Genomic DNA, 18,802 nt, shown 5'->3' on the forward strand with positions numbered 1-18,802 from the left:
ATTACAATAACTTGGAGACACCAAAGACAGAAGAACTGGAAGAAATATTAAAGAGTGAACTTGATATACGTGTTTCATTCATCTATTGCAGAAAGAAAATAACACACACAGAAAAGAGAAAAACTGTATTCTAAGAATAATATATATGACAACATTTCAGAAAATAGGCTTTTGAAAGGCTGAAAAGAATAGAATTCAAATTGATCTTGTTAGGAAAGAATTCAAATCAATTTTGTTAGGGACATCTTAAAAATAAAATCTGAAGATTCAAATTGAAAAGCCTCTACGATTCATCTGGGCAACACATACACATACATATACACACCCAAGGTATACACATAACACTTGGTTGATGAGCTATTTTCCAACAAACCGAAATAAGAAAAACCAAGTAAGCACTTAGAGGCAAAACTTGAATATTAAAAGTTTTCACTACAAGAAAAAAAAAATGGTAACTATGTATGGTGACAGATGTTAACTAGACTTATTGTGGTGATCATTTCACAATATATACAAATATCAAATCATTATGTTGTACACCTTACACCTGAAACTAATATAATGTTATGTCAGTTATACCTCAATAAAAAAAGAAAAAAGTCTTTGAATAAATCACCTGAGAAAGTAACCATAGGCCTTCCTTTACTTATTATCTAAAGATTCATGAGGAATATATATTTCTTTTTCAATTACAAAATTAATTTCTGAATAAGAAAAAAAGACCTTTCACTGCTGAGACTCTCCTTCTCCATCCCTCTCACTTTATTTCTTTTCTTTTGTTCCATGAAATGGGAGTGATTTTGTGATAGTACTGCACAACAGCAATCACAAATTAGTATCTAATTTAATTACCTTTATAGCCTTTTACAAATCTAAATCAGTAGGAGGCAATGAACAGAAAATTTAAGAAATTTTATTAATCTCCTAGGTAATAGTACACACTTTCCATAAATTCATAGTATCATACTTTTTAAAAAAAGATTTTATGTATTTATTTGAAAGAGAGAGAGAGCACGAGCAGGGGGAAAGGCAGAGGGAGAGGGACAAGCGGACTCCCCACGGAGTGGGGAGTTCATGCGGGGCTGATCCCAGGACCTGAGTGGAAGTCAGATGCTTAAAAGGCTGAGCTATCCAGGCGCCCCTCATGCTGGGCTTCTGATTAAATATGCAACTCAACTCACATGGATGATAACACAATAAGAACTAATATGTACTTCTTTTTTTTTTAAATTATGTTATGTTAATCACCGTACATTAAATCATTAGTTCTTGATGTAGTGTTCCATGATTCATTGTTTGTATATAACACCCAGTGCTCCATGCAGTACATGCCCTTTTTAATACCCATCACCTGGCTAACCCATCTTCCCACCCCCCTCTAATATGTACTTCTTAATGTTTGATGTAATCACTGTAAATGCAGGTTAAGAAGGTCAACAATTTTATCACCAATCCCTCATGGCAGGCTACCTCTAAAATCATAATGTGCAATGCAATAATCTTACTCTAATATAAAATAGTAAAATTCCATTTTCATCTATTACTTAAAAAAGAAAAAGAAAGAAAAGAAAAACCAAGTAAGCATTTGGAGATAAAATTGCTTGTGTTACTAAACAGTAGGTAATTAAGATAATTTCCTTTAAAAACTTAAATTGAAGTCAGTCATCAGATAAGGAGATATTTACGGTTCAGATGGCGTCAGTTTTTCATGGTATAGAAAGGTGAAACTGTTGGGGAGAAACCATAGATGGGTTTTTGCAAACCTGTATCACCAGGGAGAAAAGTAGCAAAGAAATGGCAATGTAGACAAATAACAGGGTATCTCAATATTCCTAATGGTAGGAAGTCTCCCCAAACAAACAATTTACATGTATAACACTCATCCAACTGCATATGTTAACAGATAACAGTAAAGCAGTACTGAAATGGAACTGTTAGTCCATCTCCTGGTATGTCCAGATAAAGCTCTCCTTGGCTCCATCTTTGGGCTGACTTCAAGCCTCTCTCCCAAGGAATATTTTTGAAAAACAACACTTAAATGGCTGTAAATATTCAGTATACTCTTTTTTAAAGTTCTTTTTTTTACCTTTTAATATTATTGATCAAAATAATTAATACTTTCAGAGCCAGCAGAAACTTTATTAATGAAAATGTAAGTAAATCTAGGCATAGACATTATACCTTTCACAAAAAATTAACTCAAAAAGGATCATAAACCTATATGTAAAACACAAAACAGTAAAACATCTAGAAGATAACATAGGAGAAAATCTGGGTGACCTTGGTTTCAACAATGACTTTTCACATACAACACCAAAAAGCACAATCTATGAAAGAAAAACTGGCAAGTCTGTCTTCATTAAAATTTAAAAGTACTTTGCAAAAGACACTGTCAAGAGAATGAAAAGACAAGCCACAGACTGGGAAATATTTGCAAAACACGTATCCGATAAAGAACTTTTGTCTAAAATATACAAACAACTCTTAAAACTCAACAATAAGAAAATGAACCACCCAACTTTAAAATGGGCAAAGGAGGGGCACCTGGATGGCTCAGTCGTTGAGCGTCTGCCTTCGGCTCAGGTCATGATCCCAGGGTCCTGGGATCGAGCCCCACATCGGGCTCCCTGCTCAGTGGGAAGCCTGCTTCTCCCTCTCCCACTCCCCCTGCTTGTGTTCCTGCTCTTGCTATCTCTCTCTCTGTCAAATAAATAAATCTTTAAAAATAAATAAATAAATAAATAAAATGTGCAAAAGATGTGAACAGATGCCTCACCAAAAGATAAATACAGGTAGAAAACAAGCATATGAAAAAATGATCAATACTGTATTAGGGGATTGCAAATTAAAATGAGATATCATCATTTACCCACAAGAATGGCTAAAATCCAAAACACTGACAACACCAAAGCTGGTAAGGATGTGGAGCAACAGGAAGAGGAATTTGTTGCTGATGGAAATGCAAAATGGTATGGCTACTTTGGAAGACAGTTGGGAATTTATAACAAAGCTAAACATAAGATCACCATACATTCTAGCAATCATGCTACTAGTTATTTATTCAGATGAGTTGAAAAGTTATGTCTACAAAAAAACCTGAATAAAATGTATTTTATAGCAGCTTTATTCATAATTGCCAAAAACTGGAAGTAATCAAGATGTCCTTCAATAGGTGAATAGATAATCAAACTGTGGTATATCCATACAATGGAATAATATTCAGTGATAAAGAGAAATGAGCTATCAAGCCATGAAACACATGGAGGACACTTAAACACATATTGCTAAGTAAAAGCCAATATGAAAAGGCAACATACTATATAATTCCAACATACAACATTCTGGAAAGGGCAAAACTGTAAGACAGTAAAAAGATCAGTGGTTGCCAGGAGTTCAGGGAGAGGGAAGAAGGAATAAATAGATGGAGCACAGGAAATTTTCAGGGGTATGAAACTATTCTACATGATCCTGCAATGGTGGGTACATGACATTATGCATCTGTCAAAACCCAAAAAACACACAACATGAGAGTGAACCCTAATGCAAATTATGGGCTTTAGTTAAAAAAAAAAAATCTACTCCAACTGCCCTCATTTCACAGATGAAGACTCCGAAGCCCAGAAAGATCAAGAGACTTGCCCAAAGTTACACAGAAAATTAAGAGCCACAGCTATAATCTGTTATTATGAATAAAGGTCAAAAAGAGGGCTATGATGGATGTTGGGAGGTGTTAATTTAATTCAGCCCTGTTAATACTTGAGTTGGGCTACCATTAAAAGACCTCTGAGGCTTTCTGACAGTGTGAGACATTAAACACAATAAGGGTACAAAGAATAAAGAATTCAGCTTAAATTTTGATTCTTCCATTTTAAATACAAGTATAAATAAAAGGCTAAGCAACTGGAGCTGCTGAGATGGCACCTCAAGAAGGCAGAAGAATGAACATTTGAGCTCTAACTTGGTATTTAAGCTCTATTGTTGGTATCCCCCCCCACAAAAAAAATTCTGTCATGAGAAAAAAAGCAGTAGCTTTTTTTCTGAATACCTGCCCTTTTTAGAGGAAGGGATAGAGCATTGTAAAGAAGTTAAAAACATTAGTTTTGTCAGGAGGCAGACAGGCAAGGTTTCCACTTCTGGCTCTGCCATTTACTAGTTTAAGTGTTTGGAGGCAAGTTATTTAAACTCTCTGAGCCTCAGCTTGCTTATCTGTAAAAATGGGGATAATAATATCTACTTCATAGAGTTATTGGAAAGAAAATCCATATAAATCACCTGGCATAATACAGGCACAGAGTAAACACACTGTGAATATTAACTACTGATAACAGCAATTATAACTATTAGATTTTACATATGCGTGTATGTGTATTAAGCATATGTCTCAAAAGTTTTTAGAATTAGATAGGACATGGGAAAACAAATATATAAACAGAGGAAATGGTGCCAAGCACTTAAGTGCATTATGTAAATACATTATTTTACGGAGTCTTCTTAACAAGCCTATGAAGTAGAGATTCAGCCAGTTGGTCAAGTATTTGAGGAGCATCTACCATGTGTGAATCACTGTTTGAGGCACTGAGAGTATAGTAGTAAACAAGACAGGGTCCTTCATACAGAAGAACACAAAATAAGCATAAAACAAATAAATATGTTCAAGTGGATAACTGAATTGCTGTGATGAAGATTAAAAAGGGTATTAGGTGGTCTCCTTTAGCTAGAATGGTCAGGTAAAACCTCTCTGAAGATAGGGATTTTGAGATGAGTCTAAAACAGCAAGGAAGGCAGTCATGTGAAAATTTTAGGTAAGAGCATTGTGAGTAGAAAAAAAAGCATATGCAAGGATCTTAAATTTGGTATATTCAAAGATCAGAAATGGATAATAACATGTTCTGTATTTTATAGACAAAGAAAATGGGGTTTTAGAAAGATTAGCAATCTGTATAAGGTAAATGGCAGAGGCAAGAATTTAAATGTCTAATTTCAAAGTCAGTGGTCTCATGGAATTGCTATCCTGCTTCTCCCCAAAGTCAGCAAAACATCTCAATCAGCTATGGAACAGTCCTGTTTCCCAATCTTCTGAATGTACTTATGAAAATTTACCAACTGAAAGCAGCTCTAAATTCAATAACATCTGTTTATTTGTTGTATCAAAAATAAGGTAGAAAATATGAAACTAAGAACTCTAAACAGTGTATAACTGTATCATATTAAATAAAATTTTATGTGAGTGGTAATTATATTTCCCTGAACTATACATTCTTTAAATGTTTCACATCATATAGATATGTTATTGATGAAATATGGTGTTTTTAGTAATTTTTATAATAAAGCTGGACATGGAGTCCTTGCTCAGAAATATAATCTTTTATGCTACTATTTTATGAGGAAAAATAATTGCCATATTTTTACTTTTTATAAATTTTCACAATTAAGAAGCTTAAAGCACAAAATACTATTAAAAATAAATTGTAAATGTGAGAAAAATGAAATATAACTCAAGGATCTCATTATAAAATCTTAGAGAATGTTGGCAATAATAGGATTATAGCACTCCAGTTCAACTACAAAGCACTTTACAAACATTTCATTAATCTCAATCAAACTGAAGGACAAATATTACTTTACATAAAGATGATTATTTTATTTATTTATTTATTTTGAGAGAGAGAGAGAGCAAGTGTGGTGGGGGTTGGGGGACAGAAGGGACAAAGGGAGAGGGAAAGAGAGAATCTTAAGCAGGCTCCCTCCCTACCATGGAGTCCAAGGCAGGCCTCGAACTCATGACCCTGAGATCATGACTTGAGCTGAAATCAAGAGTCGGATGCCTACCCGACTGAACCATCCGGGTGCCCCAAAAGATGATTATTTTAAAAGATACCTTTTTTTTTTTTAAGATTTTATTTATTTATTTGACAGAGAGAGAGATCCCAAGTAGGCAGACAGGCAGGCAGGCAGAGGGAGAGGGAGAAGCAGGCTCCCTGCTGAGCATGGAGCCCGATGTGGGGCTCGATTCCAGGACGCTGGGATCATGACCTGAGCAGAAGGCAGACACTCAACTGTCTGAGCCACCCAGGCACCCCTAAAAGATACCATTTCTTGAGTATCAATATAAGCCAGATGCAAATCTAAAAACTTTATATACATTATCTCATTAAATCTACACAACAGTCATTGGAAAGTAGGTAATTATCCTCCTTGTACACATAAGAAAACTAAGGCTATCTTATCTCTGATATCCAAGGTTAGGGAGGTTAAAAAATTTGGCGAAATTCATACTCCTAGCAAAACACAGACTTAGGATTCAAATCCAAGATTCTGGCGCTCTGAGGTCCATGCTCTTCTCACTATTTGAATATACAATTATACCTCTCAACAACAGTTAAGATTTCATGTGTAAAAGTTGTTCTAAAGCAGTACTAGGTACCGTTCACTTGCATGACTTATAAGTCCTTCAAACAAGATGATAAAAACATGTCCAAACCTGGACTCAGTATCTTGCCATCCCAAGACTGGTATTTCTAGTATATGCCCTACTCTGATTAATGGAAGGAGTTAGTCTTAACCATCTGGGTAGTAGTCAACCCATGACTTTTCTTTTTTATCTCCCGTATCCAAATAGTCACTAAATTCTGTTGATTCTACCTCCTAAATACCATCCTTTCTTCATTCTCTCTGATATAGACCTTCAGCTACTACCCTATCTCTATGCCTCACTGTTCAGCCAAGCTTCTTCAAAGAGTGGGCTATATTTCACATAGATTATACACTTCTTAAGGGCAATTCTGAACAGGAGCTTTTTAAGTATGCTGCTGTATACTTATTGCCAATCACAGAGTTGTCCATAGTAGGTTTTCAATAAACACTGAATAAATGAATGCAAATATCTGGCTTCCATCCCTCCATCCCCCTGTGAGTGAAATGAAAAAGGTCACTGATGAATTTCTGATATGAAAACTGCCCTGTCTTCTTTAAAAATTAAACCCAGATCCTCTGAGGTTGACAATGAAAGAAAAACCTCCATATGCAGAAGGGCAAATTACTGAGTACTAATTATTGTCCTCAATGTTCACTTTCCCTTGGAGATCTTATAAGCACTGTCCCTACCCACTGGCTTTCACTGGGAGAAGGGTACTGGTCCCCCTATAATGCTCCTTCCTAGTTAGATCTATGATCATATGATTCTTTTCTTTCTGTATTTTGATACAGTAAATATAAAGTTATAAAACTTAAATAAGACTTTATTAAGGCTAGAGAATAATAAAAGAGAGCACAGATAATAAAAGGAAACCAGGTAGCAAATATTCAAAGTTAGGATTTTCTCTCTGGGGCTTTTAGGCCCCATTCTATCTTACTTACTGATCTATCTTCAACTGGTTAGCACTATTTTAGCACCCACCACTCAAAAATTCATGCCTACCATATCCCCTCCTTAAAGACTAAACCTAGGAAAGCCCACAGAGATCCAGACTTACCCATGCCCACTTACTTAAATCCTTTTTCTGAGTTGTAGTTTCCTGAGCTAGAACCTGCCTTTTGGTACAAGCCAAACAAGAGAAATGCCAGCCCTTTAGGCGAGACTCTCCTATCCTCAGGGAGCAGCATGGTTTTACCCTACAGGCCATCCCAAGTCAATCAATCCTTTTTTTTTTTTTTAAGATTTTATTTATTTATTTGTCAGAGAGAGAGCGCACAAGCAGGAGGAGTGGCAGGCAGAGGGAGAAGCAGACTCCCTGCTAAGCATGGAGCCCGATACAGTACTCGATCCCAGGACCCTGGGATCATGACCTGAGCCGAAGGCAGCTGCTTAACCAACTAAGCCACCCAGGCGTCCCTTCAAGTCAATCAATCTTTATCTCAACACAGCATAGTTATTCAATATTAGTGTGGAAATATATGCCAGATGCATATATTATACTGTAACAGGGGCTACTAGTTGTCAACCCATCTAGAAACTTCAGCTTTCTAGACCTGTTGGTAGCATTGTGCATACTGACTAATCATTCCTTCTGAAATTTTCAAATCTCTCGGTTACCCATCTCCTGGTTTCCAGATTATTTTCTTCTTTTCTAGTTAGTTTCAGACTACCCTGGCTGATTTCTAATTCTGCATTCTCTCCACAGCCAAGTGTATTCACTCCCATGGTTACAGTATAATGCTAACATAGTGGTTAAGTTTTGGGTCAATTCTACAATTTTTTTTTAGCCATGTAAGCATAAAATAATTTATATGCAAAGCATTCAACAGAGTGCCTGAAACACAGTAAACATTTAGATATGGTAGCTTAAAAGCAAAATAAAACAAAATATTCCAACAGACTTAGAGTTTTCAAATATATATCTCTAGCTCAGACCTTGTTGCTAAGCTTAAGACCAATGTACCTCCACATGAGATGTGGGGCCTAGGAAAACTTGGTTACTCTCTGAGGGCTGAACTATAAATCAGTATATAATGGACCAAAGCAGATATATGCAAAGTTAGCTTATAGAGTCAGAGACTAGGCTACAATATAAATGTTTTAACAGGGACGCCTGAGTGGCTCAGTCGGCCGAGCGTCTGCCTTCGGCTCAGGTCATGATCCCAGGGTCCTGGGACTGAGTTCCATACTGGGCTCCTTGCTCAGTGGGGAGCTTGTTTCTCCCTCTGCCTGCCACTCCCGCTGCTTGTGCTCTCTCTCTCTGACAAATAAAATCTTAAAAAAAAAATAAATGTTTTAACATTTTTAACAAATGTTTTTATTAAAAAGAAGAGTCAGGAATGGAAAAAGAGAAAAAGCAACTCAGAGAAGAAAAAAAATGAAGGTAATTAAAGCTCTACTGTGGAGGTTCTCATAGCTAAATGCTATTAAGTGACCACAACATGTCTCTAGCTTCCTTTGTTCTGATTCCAAGTTCCTAAGCAATCTGATGATTTTTCATGTAATTTGCTTACAGAGAAAACTCCTTGGTCAGAGAGACTATATGCTATCTACTTGGCAAATATCTCAAAATATACTAATAAACTGGCATCCCGATAAATCCATCAGTCACTCACATACACATATACACACACACAATCTCCACGTCTCACAAACTCTTGCACACTTAGCAAGATTGTGTTTTTAAGCTTCCAGACTCATTCTCTAAGGCCAGCATTACCTTGATCCCCAAACCAGGCAAAGACCCCATCAAAAAGGAGAATTTCAGACCAATATTCCTGATGAATATGGATGCCAAAATTCTCAACAAGATCCTAGCTAACAGGATCCAACAGTACATTAAAAAGGATCATCCACCACGACCAAGTGGGATTTATCCCCGGGATGCAAGGGTGGCTCAACATTCGCAAATCCATCAATGTGATAGAACACATTAATAAGAGGAGAGAGAAGAACCATACGGTCCTCTCAATTGATGCAGAAAAAGCATTTGACAAAATACAGCATCCTTTCCTGATTAAAACTCTTCAGAGTATAGGGATAGAGGGAACATTCCTCAATTACATAAAATCCACCTATGAAAAACCCAAAGCAAATATCATTCTCAATGGGCAAAAGCTGAGAGCCTTTACCTGAAGATCAGGAACACGACAAGGATGCCCACTCTCTCCACTATTGTTCAACATAGTACTAGAAGTCCTAGCAACAGCAATCAGACAACAAAAAGAAATAAAAGGTATTCAAATTGGCAAAGAAGAAGCCAAACTCTCTCTCTTCACAGATGACATGATACACGATACTTTATGTGGAAAACCCAAAAGACTCCACCCCCAAAGTACCAGAACTCATACAGCAATTCAGTAATGTGGCAGGATACAAACTCAATGCACAGAAATCAGCTGCTTTCTTATACACTAACAATGTAACCATAGAAAGAGAAATTAGAGAATCGATTCCATTTACAATAGCACCAAAAACCATAAGATACCTTGGGATAAACCTAACCAAAGAGGTAAAGGATCTATACTCTAGGAACTGCAGAACACTCATGAAAGAAATTGAAGAAGACACAAAAAGATGGAAAAATATTCCATGCTCATGGATCGGAAGAATAAACATTGTTAAAATGTCTATGCTGCCCAGAGCAATCTATACTTTCAATGCCATCCCGATCAAAATACCAACGGCATTTTTCAAAGGGCTAGAACAAACAATCCTAAAATTTGTATGGAATCAGAGAAGACCCCGAATCGCCAAGGAAATGTTGAAAAAAAAAAAAAAAACAAAGCTGGGGGCAATCACGTTGCCTGATTTCAAGGTATATTACAAAGCTGTGATCACCAAGACAGCATGGTACTGGCACAAAAAACAGGCACATAGACCAATGGAACAGAATAGAGAGCCCAGATATGGACCCTCAACTCTGTGGTCAAATAATCTTCGACAAAGCAGGAAAAAATATGCAATGGAAAAAAGACAGTCTCTTTAATAAATGGTGCTGGGAAAATTGGACAGCTATCTACAAAAGAATGAAACTCGACCATTCTCTTACACCATACACAAAGATAAACTCAAAATGGATGAAAGACCTCAATGTGAGACAGAAATCCATCAAAATCCTAGAGGAGAACATAGGCAGTAACCTCTTCGACATTGGCCACAGCAACTTCTTTCAAGACATGTCTCCAAAGGCAAGGGAAACAAAAGTGAAAATGAACTTTTGGGACTTCATCAAAATAAAAAGCTTTTGCACAGCAAAGGAAACAGTCAACAAAACAAAGAGGCAACCCATGGAATGGGAGAAGATATTTGCAAATGACACCACAGACAAAGTGCTGATATCCAAGATCTATAAAGAACTTCTCAAACTCAACACCCAAAAAACAAATAATCAAGTCAAAAAACGGGCAGAAGACATGAACAGACACTTCTCAAAAGAAGACATACAAATGGCTAACAGACACATGAAAAAATGTTCATCATCATTAGCCATCAGGAAAATTCAAATCAAAACCACACTGAGATACCACCTTAAACCAGTTAGAATAGCAAAAATTCACAAGGCAAGAAACAACAAATGTTGGAGAGGTTGTGGAGAAAGGGGAACCCTCCTACACTGTTGGTGGGAATGCACGTTGGTACAGCCACTTTGGAAAACAGTGTGAAGGTTCCTCAAAAAATTAAAAATAGAGCTACCCTATGACCCAGCAATTGCACTCCTGGGTATTTACCCCAAAGATACAGATATAGTGAAAAGAAGGGCCATATGCACCCCAATGTTCATAGCAGCAATGTCCACAATAGCCAAACTGTGGAAAGAGCCAAGATGCCCTTCAACAGACGAATGGATAAAGAAGATATGGTCCATATATACAATGGAATATTACTCAGCCATCAGAAAGGATGAATACCCAACTTTTGCATCAACATGGATGGGACTGGAGGAGATTATGCTAAGTGAAATAAGTCAAGCAGAAAAAGTCAATTATCATATGGTTTCACTTATTTGTGGAACATAAGGAATAGCATGGAGGACATTAGGAGAAGGAAGGGAAAAATGAAGGGGGGGAATCCGAGGGGGAGATGAACCACGAGAGACTATGGACTCTGAGAAACTGAGGGTTTTGTGGGGGTGAGTGGGGGGATGGGTTAGCCCAGTGATGCGTGTTAAGGAGGGCACGTATTACATGGAGCACTGGGTGTTATACGCAAACAATGAATCATGGAACACTACATCAAAAACTAATGATGTATTGTATGGTGACTAACATAACATAATAAAAAAATAAGAATAAAACTAAACTAAAAAAAAAAAAGACTGTGTTTCTAAGCCCACAGGACTTAGGAGTGCTGTTTTTTTATGGTAAATTCATCAATGAATTTCATAATAAAGGCCTCTTAGAGACCAGCCAGTCAGCTTTTTCCTTGATTAAAGCACTCTTCATTTAAAGCAGCAACTCCTCGGGGCACCTGGGTGGTTCACTCCATTAAGCCCCTGTGTCTCCCCTGTTCAGTGGGGAGTCTGCCCCTCACCCCCTTGTGTATGCCGCACTCTCTCAAATATATAAATAAAATCTCTTAAAAAAAAGACAAATTTTCTAAAATGTTTTCATTATAATAAAGTACCTGCTACCAATTATCTTGTGTTTTTGTTAACAACAGATAAATATGCAATAACTTTGAAAATTCTGTGACATTATATTTTTCTTCCATTCATCCATCAAATATGTACAAAGTTCATACTAGATGCCAACCCCTGTACTCAGAGCTGCAGATGATGAGCAAAAACCAGCACAGTTGCTGCTCTTCTGTGCTTAAGCTTTAGAAGCAAACACACACTGGGGCACCTGGGTGGCTCAGTCAGTTAAGCATCCGACTCCTGATTTTGGTGCACGTCATGATCTCAGGGTCATGAGATCAAGCCTGACATGCTCCACGCTGGGTGTGGAGTCTGCTTAGGATTCTCTCTCCCTCCCTCTGCCCCTTCCCTGCCCCCCTGCACACACACTATCTCTCTCAAATAATAAATAAATTTTTAAAAAGAAGCAGGCACACTTTCACAAAATTATCACAGACCATTATAAAACTACATTTTTAACTTATTAGCAAGATAGAGACATGCGTTAAAATAAGAGTATATTTATAATAGGGACATTTAATCAGATCAGGGAAACTGAGAAAGCAGTATTTGAGCTAAGATCTATAGGAAGGGAAGTCAAAGACAGGCTAAAAAAGTCTGGACAAAGAAAACAGTACAAAGGTACTGCATCTATACTCACTGTCTCCAGTTCTTCTCCCATTCTCTCTTAAATAAAATGACCATCTGACTTTTATACTCTTTACTCCACCAAAACTGTTCTCAAGATCTTCAATGACCTCCATTCTACTAAATACAGTGGTCAGTTATCCTTACCTCACTTAATCTAGAGCAGCGCTTCACATACTTAGTACTCCTTCCTCTTTAACCACTTTCACTTGGCTTTTAGGACACCACACTCTGTGGGTTTTCCTCTGTGTTCACTGGCTGCTCCTGCATAGTCCCCTTTGCAGATGACTCCAGATCGACCCAAACTCTATGGAGCACCTCTTTTTGTGACACCAACAATTCTCAGGCTTTAACTGCTATTAAAACACTACTATGAAATCCAATTATTCTATCTACAGCCAGGTCTTTCATCTCATCTCTATACTCTTTTACCCAACTTGCCAACTCCACACTTCTACTTGAATATCCTAGAGACATCTCAAACTTTACATGGCCAAACAAAACTCTTGACTTCCACCTCCCTAGCTCCGTACACAAACCTGGAGACTTTCCCACAACATTAAATGGTAATTCCTTACTTCTTATTGTTCGGCCTGAAAACTTTGGAGTCATCTTTGACTCCTATACTCTCACATCTCATATCTAATCTATCAGTAAAACTTGTTGGCTAAACTATCATAATAGATCCAGACTGTGGGCCTCTTCCCATTGCCTCCACTGTTAGCACTTTGGTCCAAGCTACCACTATCACCTCTCACCTGGAGTATTACTCTATTTTTTTAATTTTTTTTTATTTTTAATTTTATTTTATTAATAAGGGTATGTTAGTCACCATACATTACATCATTAGTTTTTGATGTAGTGTTCCATGATTCATTGTTTGTATATAACACCCAGTGCTCCATGCAGTACGTGCCCTCCTTAATACCCATCACCGGGCTAATCCATCCCTCCACCCCCCTCCCCTCTAAAACCCTCAGTTTGTTTCTCAGAGTCCGTAGTCTCTCGTGGTTCGTCTCCCCCTCCGATTTCCCCCCCTTCATTTTTCCCTTCCTACTATCTTTTTTTTTTTTTTTTTTGTAACATATAATGTATTATTTGTTTCAGAGGTACAGGTCTGTGATTCATCAGTCTTACACATTACTTTAGCTTCCTAACTAGTGTCTCTGCTTCTACACTTGCTTCGCCCTGGTCTATGCTCAACACAATTTCAAAGAAGTAATCATTTTAAAAAGTCAGATCATGCAACTGATCTGCTCCAAGCCCTCCAATGGTTTCCTATTTTAATTAAAAAGTCAAAGTCCTTTCAATCACCTATGTGACCTCCTTTCTCTGTGATCTCATGTTATTTTCCTCCCCTGCACTCGCTGCGCTCCAGCCACATTGCTATTTCTTTGCTCCTGCCCACAGGCCTTTGTTCTCGCTGTTCTCTTCACAGGAATGTTCTTCCTCCAAGTACCTGTACAACTTATTCCTCCTCCTACTTCAGATCCCCTCAAATGTCCCCTTCTCTGACCACCTTATTTAAAAGTGAACCTTGCCCCCCACAATCTGGCACTTCTTAGTCCCCTTCCTGGTTGGCTCTTATTTTTCTCCACCACATTTGCCTTCATTTACCACATATATTACATATTTATTGTCGATCTCCCCTTAATAGATGCAAGCTCTATGACAGTAGGGACTTTTGTACAGTTGACCTTTGAACAACGTGGGGGTTAGGAGTGCCAACTCCCCACCAGGAAGTAAAAAAATCCCACAAATTTTAATCCATATAACTTCTGATGCCTCCCCCCAAACTTAACTACTAAAAGCCTACTGTTGACCAGAAGCCTTATGGATAACATAAATGATTAACACATTAACACATATTCTGTATTCGTACTATATACTGTATTCTTACAATAAAGTAAGCTAGAGAAAATAAAATGTTATTATGAAAGCCATAAGGAAAATAGATTTACACTATATTTATCAAAAAAAATGCACATGTAAGTGGACCTCTGTAGTTCAAACCCATGTTGTTCAAGTGTCAATGTATATTGTGCTCAATGACATATGTGATTGTCCCATTACAAAGTAGCTACTCAACAGATATTTGTTGAGTCTATAAATGGATGAAGGGAATATGAGAACCAGTGACTGAAGAAAGATCTGTATGGCTGAAGCAGATAGGTGGAGAGTGGTAGGTATATTAAAGTGACGATGGAGAGGTGGAAAGAGACAAAATGATATTATGCTTAACAAAGAAGTTTTGCCTTAAGAATAGTGAGACAGCAATGAATGATTTTAAGAGAAAAATCTAGTCAGAACTGCATTTCAAAAAGATCATTATGGCTCCAGTGTGGAGAACTAATGGAGAAAGGCCAGAATGAATAATCGCTATTGCAGTGGTCTTGGCAACAGATTATGGCAATTTGGAAAAGACTGCGCTTGTGTAGATGGTGGGAGAAGGATGGATTTGGAGGATATTTGGGAGATGAAATTGATAGGACTTGGTAATAATTGGTTATAGAGGTATGAAGGACAGGAATAAATCAATAATGCATAGTTTTCAAATTTTCAGAAGTGGATGGTAGGATTGTTAACTGAAATAGGAAACACTGGTTAAGAATCAGACTCATTAGAGATAACCATGCATTTGGTTTTAGGCATGTTGAACTTGAGGTGCTTTTGAGATATCAAAAAAGAAATACCAAGGAAATGGATATATGAAAGCTGGAAAGGTAAAGGTGGGTGGAGGTATACATTTAAAAGTCATAGGTGGTAGCGAAACCATGGGTATGGAAGGGATTATATTCAACTATGCAGTAAAAAGGGGACCCAGATTTAAGAAACTACCCTACTCTTTGTGCAATGGACAAAAGAGGATGAGCCCAAAAAAGGACAAAAAAGGAATGTCTTTTTTAGTTTTTGAAATCATACTCATAAGAAGTTCACATTTTTAAAAAATTCTGATTTAAACCAGTAGCAGAGAATGTAGCAAGGCTTTCCAAATTAGACCAATTCACCAAAACTATAAATCTGTTCAAGGACAGGTCACTTTCAGAAACTATCTGGAAAATTCACGGTACTTGTCTCTTCACAGCTTCAAAGTACATCAATACACAAAAAGTTATCCCTCCCAAAATATAGGTGATTTGGCTTATTTGCAGCACTTCTGAGCCTCACCATATGCTGTTCTTTTAGCTCTCTTTCCCTGGGATGAAGATTTCCCCGACTTTCCAGCATTAAGCTACTGATCTTCTTTCCAGCCATCCCAGATAGCCAGATATCATATTGTACTGTAACTGTGTGTTTAACCATTAGATTCTATAACTAGATAAGGAATGTGTCTTTTTCACTGTTGTATACTCAGTACCTCACAAGTCTAAATTTTTATCTTTTTTATTTTTTCATTTTATTTTTAAAAGTTTTTATTTAAGTAATCTCTACACCCAACATGGGGGCTGGAACTCACCACCCAGAGATCAAGAGTTGCATGCTCTTCTGACTGAGCCACCCAAGCGCCCCATGGCTCAATTTTTAGAAACACATCTATTCCACAATGTGAAGAATTAAAATCTAATTTGGTTTTCAGTCCACTGACTGCCTTTAACACCTTGACTTTTCTCAAGAGGAATGACTTTTTAAAAACAAATAGTAATTTTTAAACAGATGAATCTTCCAAATATACTAATTTTGGAGATTTTTATAGGTCTTTTTTCATATAATATCCTTAAAGCCTGCAAACATTCATAGCTAGGAATACTGGGGATTCTTTTCCCCTTAGTCTCATACAAAATGGATTTGACAACTCGCTTTCAAAGCCCTGCGTGGGATTTCATTTGAGCGCATAAAACACAGAACACCCCTATACAATGCCAAACAAAAGTGCAATTGCACAGAGATACCCAATTCCTCGCGCGCGAGTCCACCTGAAAGGGCGGAAGCAGAGGCCGCAGCAAAATGCACCGGTTTCCACAGCATCCCTCCAGCCCGGCCTTTTGCTGCTCCCTAAGACCCTTGGGATCGCAATCACTCCTCGCGCCTTAAGGCGCCCTCGGCCTGGGGCATTCGGACTACTCCTTCCCAGGCAAATTACTGGACACTATCCCTGGACTAAGGAGGACAGCTTTAGATAGCTTGGTCTCCAAAATCCCTGAGGAAATGGAAGAAGGAAAAAATCCTGTCAAAGAAAAATTGGCAGCCAAAGCTACAGTGCTCACCAAGTCGACGCTATCAACCTCCGTCCGCCCGCGCTAACCGTTGGCTCGAAGGCCGCTACAGGCAACGTCGCAGTGGCTCCTGGGGACTGTAGTTTCTATCGCCGACAGAACGCGTCGGCACATCCAAAAAAAAAAAAAACCACATTTCCCAGAAGTCAATGCGAGACCGCCCTGCCCTCTTAAATCTCGGATTTGGCGTAATAAAGAGACTGTCACTATTTTCAGGCTAATCTTAAATTTCGATTCAATTTCTTCCAGGTGTGTGTTTACGCCCTCTTTCTTTGCCGTGCTTGTCTTGTCTGTTATAGTTTCAGTATACTTCACTCCTTACTTTTCTTTCCCCTTCTCCAGCCTGGATAATCCAAACGCCAGGGGACGAAAAACGCCCCCGACGCAAAAATGCCCCTTAGGCGCATGCGCCTTGCTCGCCATCACGCATGCGTAGCAGCCGGCAGCAGTTGGCGGCCGCTCGCGGACTTGGGGTCTGGAGGTAGCCGGCCGGAGGGCGGGGCTTTTTCCAATGGCTTTGCCTCCGCGGGTCGCATCTGCTAGGGCGGGGAAGAGGGCGCTGGGGCAGGGGCGGCTCCTGGTTAATACCGGGCGGAGAAAGGGGAGGGGCTGGGGTGAGGACCCCATCTCCCCTCCCTGCTCCCGCCCTCTGGGCCGAGTCCCACAGATGGGGCTGGGCGAAGGGGCGGGCTTTGCGCCTCCGGCCTGGCTTCTCCACCGGCTCCGCGGCCCAGCCTGGTTTTCGGGGATTGCGGCCCAGCTCTGTGCTCTTCAGGTTTAATGGGCGGTGGGCGAGGACGCAGGTATAGGAAAAGAAGTGGCGTCTGTTCGGGGATCCAGAATTTTCGGGGCCAGAGACACTTTCCTCCAGCGCTGCAGCTGAGAGAGCGGCTGCCAGAAGCTGCCGCCACCAAGGAGCGACCGGGTCTCCAGCCGCGGCAGCCAGTGAGCAAGGGTTTGGCGAGATTTCCCCACCAGCTCCCGGCTGGCCGCTGAGGGGTAGGGAGGAGCTGCAGAGGGCGGAGACTGGTGCCGGAGGAGGGGCGGGGTGGGAATGCTCCTGAGAACCGGTGGCTGCCCAGACCAAAAACCCCGAATGGCTGGAGCGCATTCAACTGTTACCAGCCTTTTTGGGCAGAGCACGGATTTGACAGCTCCACAACGTGAGGATATCCGCTGACCCCGCGAGACGAAGAACACTTCCCCGAGACTGCCTGTCCAGCAAAGCCAGCGCTGTAGGGTGCCAACTTTCCAACTTTTTTAAAAATCTCTGACAAGAAGACTGGCCCTTCATGTAGGAGAGGGTGAGTTCTGTCTTGCAGGTCGGTTGAAAGCCATTAATATAAAAGACACTTCTGGTTCCAGATGTCTCCCAGACATTTGTGTTTTCATGACGATTCGATTTCTCCCATTTTATTCTTACATTTCTCGTTTTAAAAATACAAAGTGCTTTTGGGGACATGCTGAAGGGTAACTGAAGACGGCAAAAACATCTCCAGTTGTCATGGCTGAAGGAGAGAATGAAGTGAGATGGGATGGACTGTGCAGTAGAGATTCAACTACTAGAGAGACAGCACTGGAAAACATTAAGCAAACCATTTTGAGAAAAACCGAGTATCTTCGTTCGGTGAAAGAGACACCTCTTCGTCTATCAGACGGGCTTTCAAATGCTGTTTCTTTGGATGGGTTGAATAAACTTCTTGCTCATCTGCTTATGCTTTCTAAGAGATGTCCCTTTAAAGATGTAAGAGAGAAAAGTGAATTTATTTTGAAGAGCGTCCAGGTAAGAAGACATTGTATTTACAACTGTCCATCTAGTACAGTGCAGTTTTACTTGCAGTTATTCACTTTATATTTGCTGCTCGGTGGTTATGTGAACCCATTACGAATTCCTTTTACATCTTAAAT

The 18,802-nt window shown here is 39.2% G+C and overlaps 2 protein-coding genes across 14 annotated transcripts in view; one reads left to right on the top strand and one right to left on the bottom strand.

Annotated features, from left to right (window-relative positions):
• The window catches only part of CEP57L1 (centrosomal protein 57 like 1), an 80,176-nt gene extending 63,200 nt beyond the window's left edge, over positions 1–16,976 (bottom strand). For 7 of the 12 annotated variants that reach the window (XM_032408105.1, XM_032408107.1, XM_032408106.1 and 4 more), the window contains exon 1: positions 16,886–16,976. The gene's annotated coding sequence lies outside the window, so the exon portion shown is untranslated. The other 5 variants (XM_032408100.1, XM_032408101.1, XM_032408108.1 and 2 more) reach the window with 3 other exon arrangements.
• Positions 16,977–17,845: 869 nt separating this feature from the next.
• The window catches only part of SESN1 (sestrin 1), a 111,126-nt gene continuing 110,169 nt past the window's right edge, over positions 17,846–18,802 (top strand). For both annotated transcript variants that reach the window (XM_032408111.1, XM_032408112.1), the window contains exon 1: positions 17,846–18,677. In XM_032408111.1, coding sequence (XP_032264002.1) covers positions 18,399–18,677 — 279 coding nt within the window. In that variant the 5' untranslated portion in view covers positions 17,846–18,398. The remainder of the gene's footprint in view (positions 18,678–18,802) is intronic.

This window comes from Phoca vitulina, unplaced genomic scaffold, assembly GCF_004348235.1.
Source record: "Phoca vitulina isolate PV1807 unplaced genomic scaffold, GSC_HSeal_1.0 scaffold9, whole genome shotgun sequence".
In the NCBI taxonomy this organism is placed as follows: domain Eukaryota; kingdom Metazoa; phylum Chordata; class Mammalia; order Carnivora; family Phocidae; genus Phoca; species Phoca vitulina.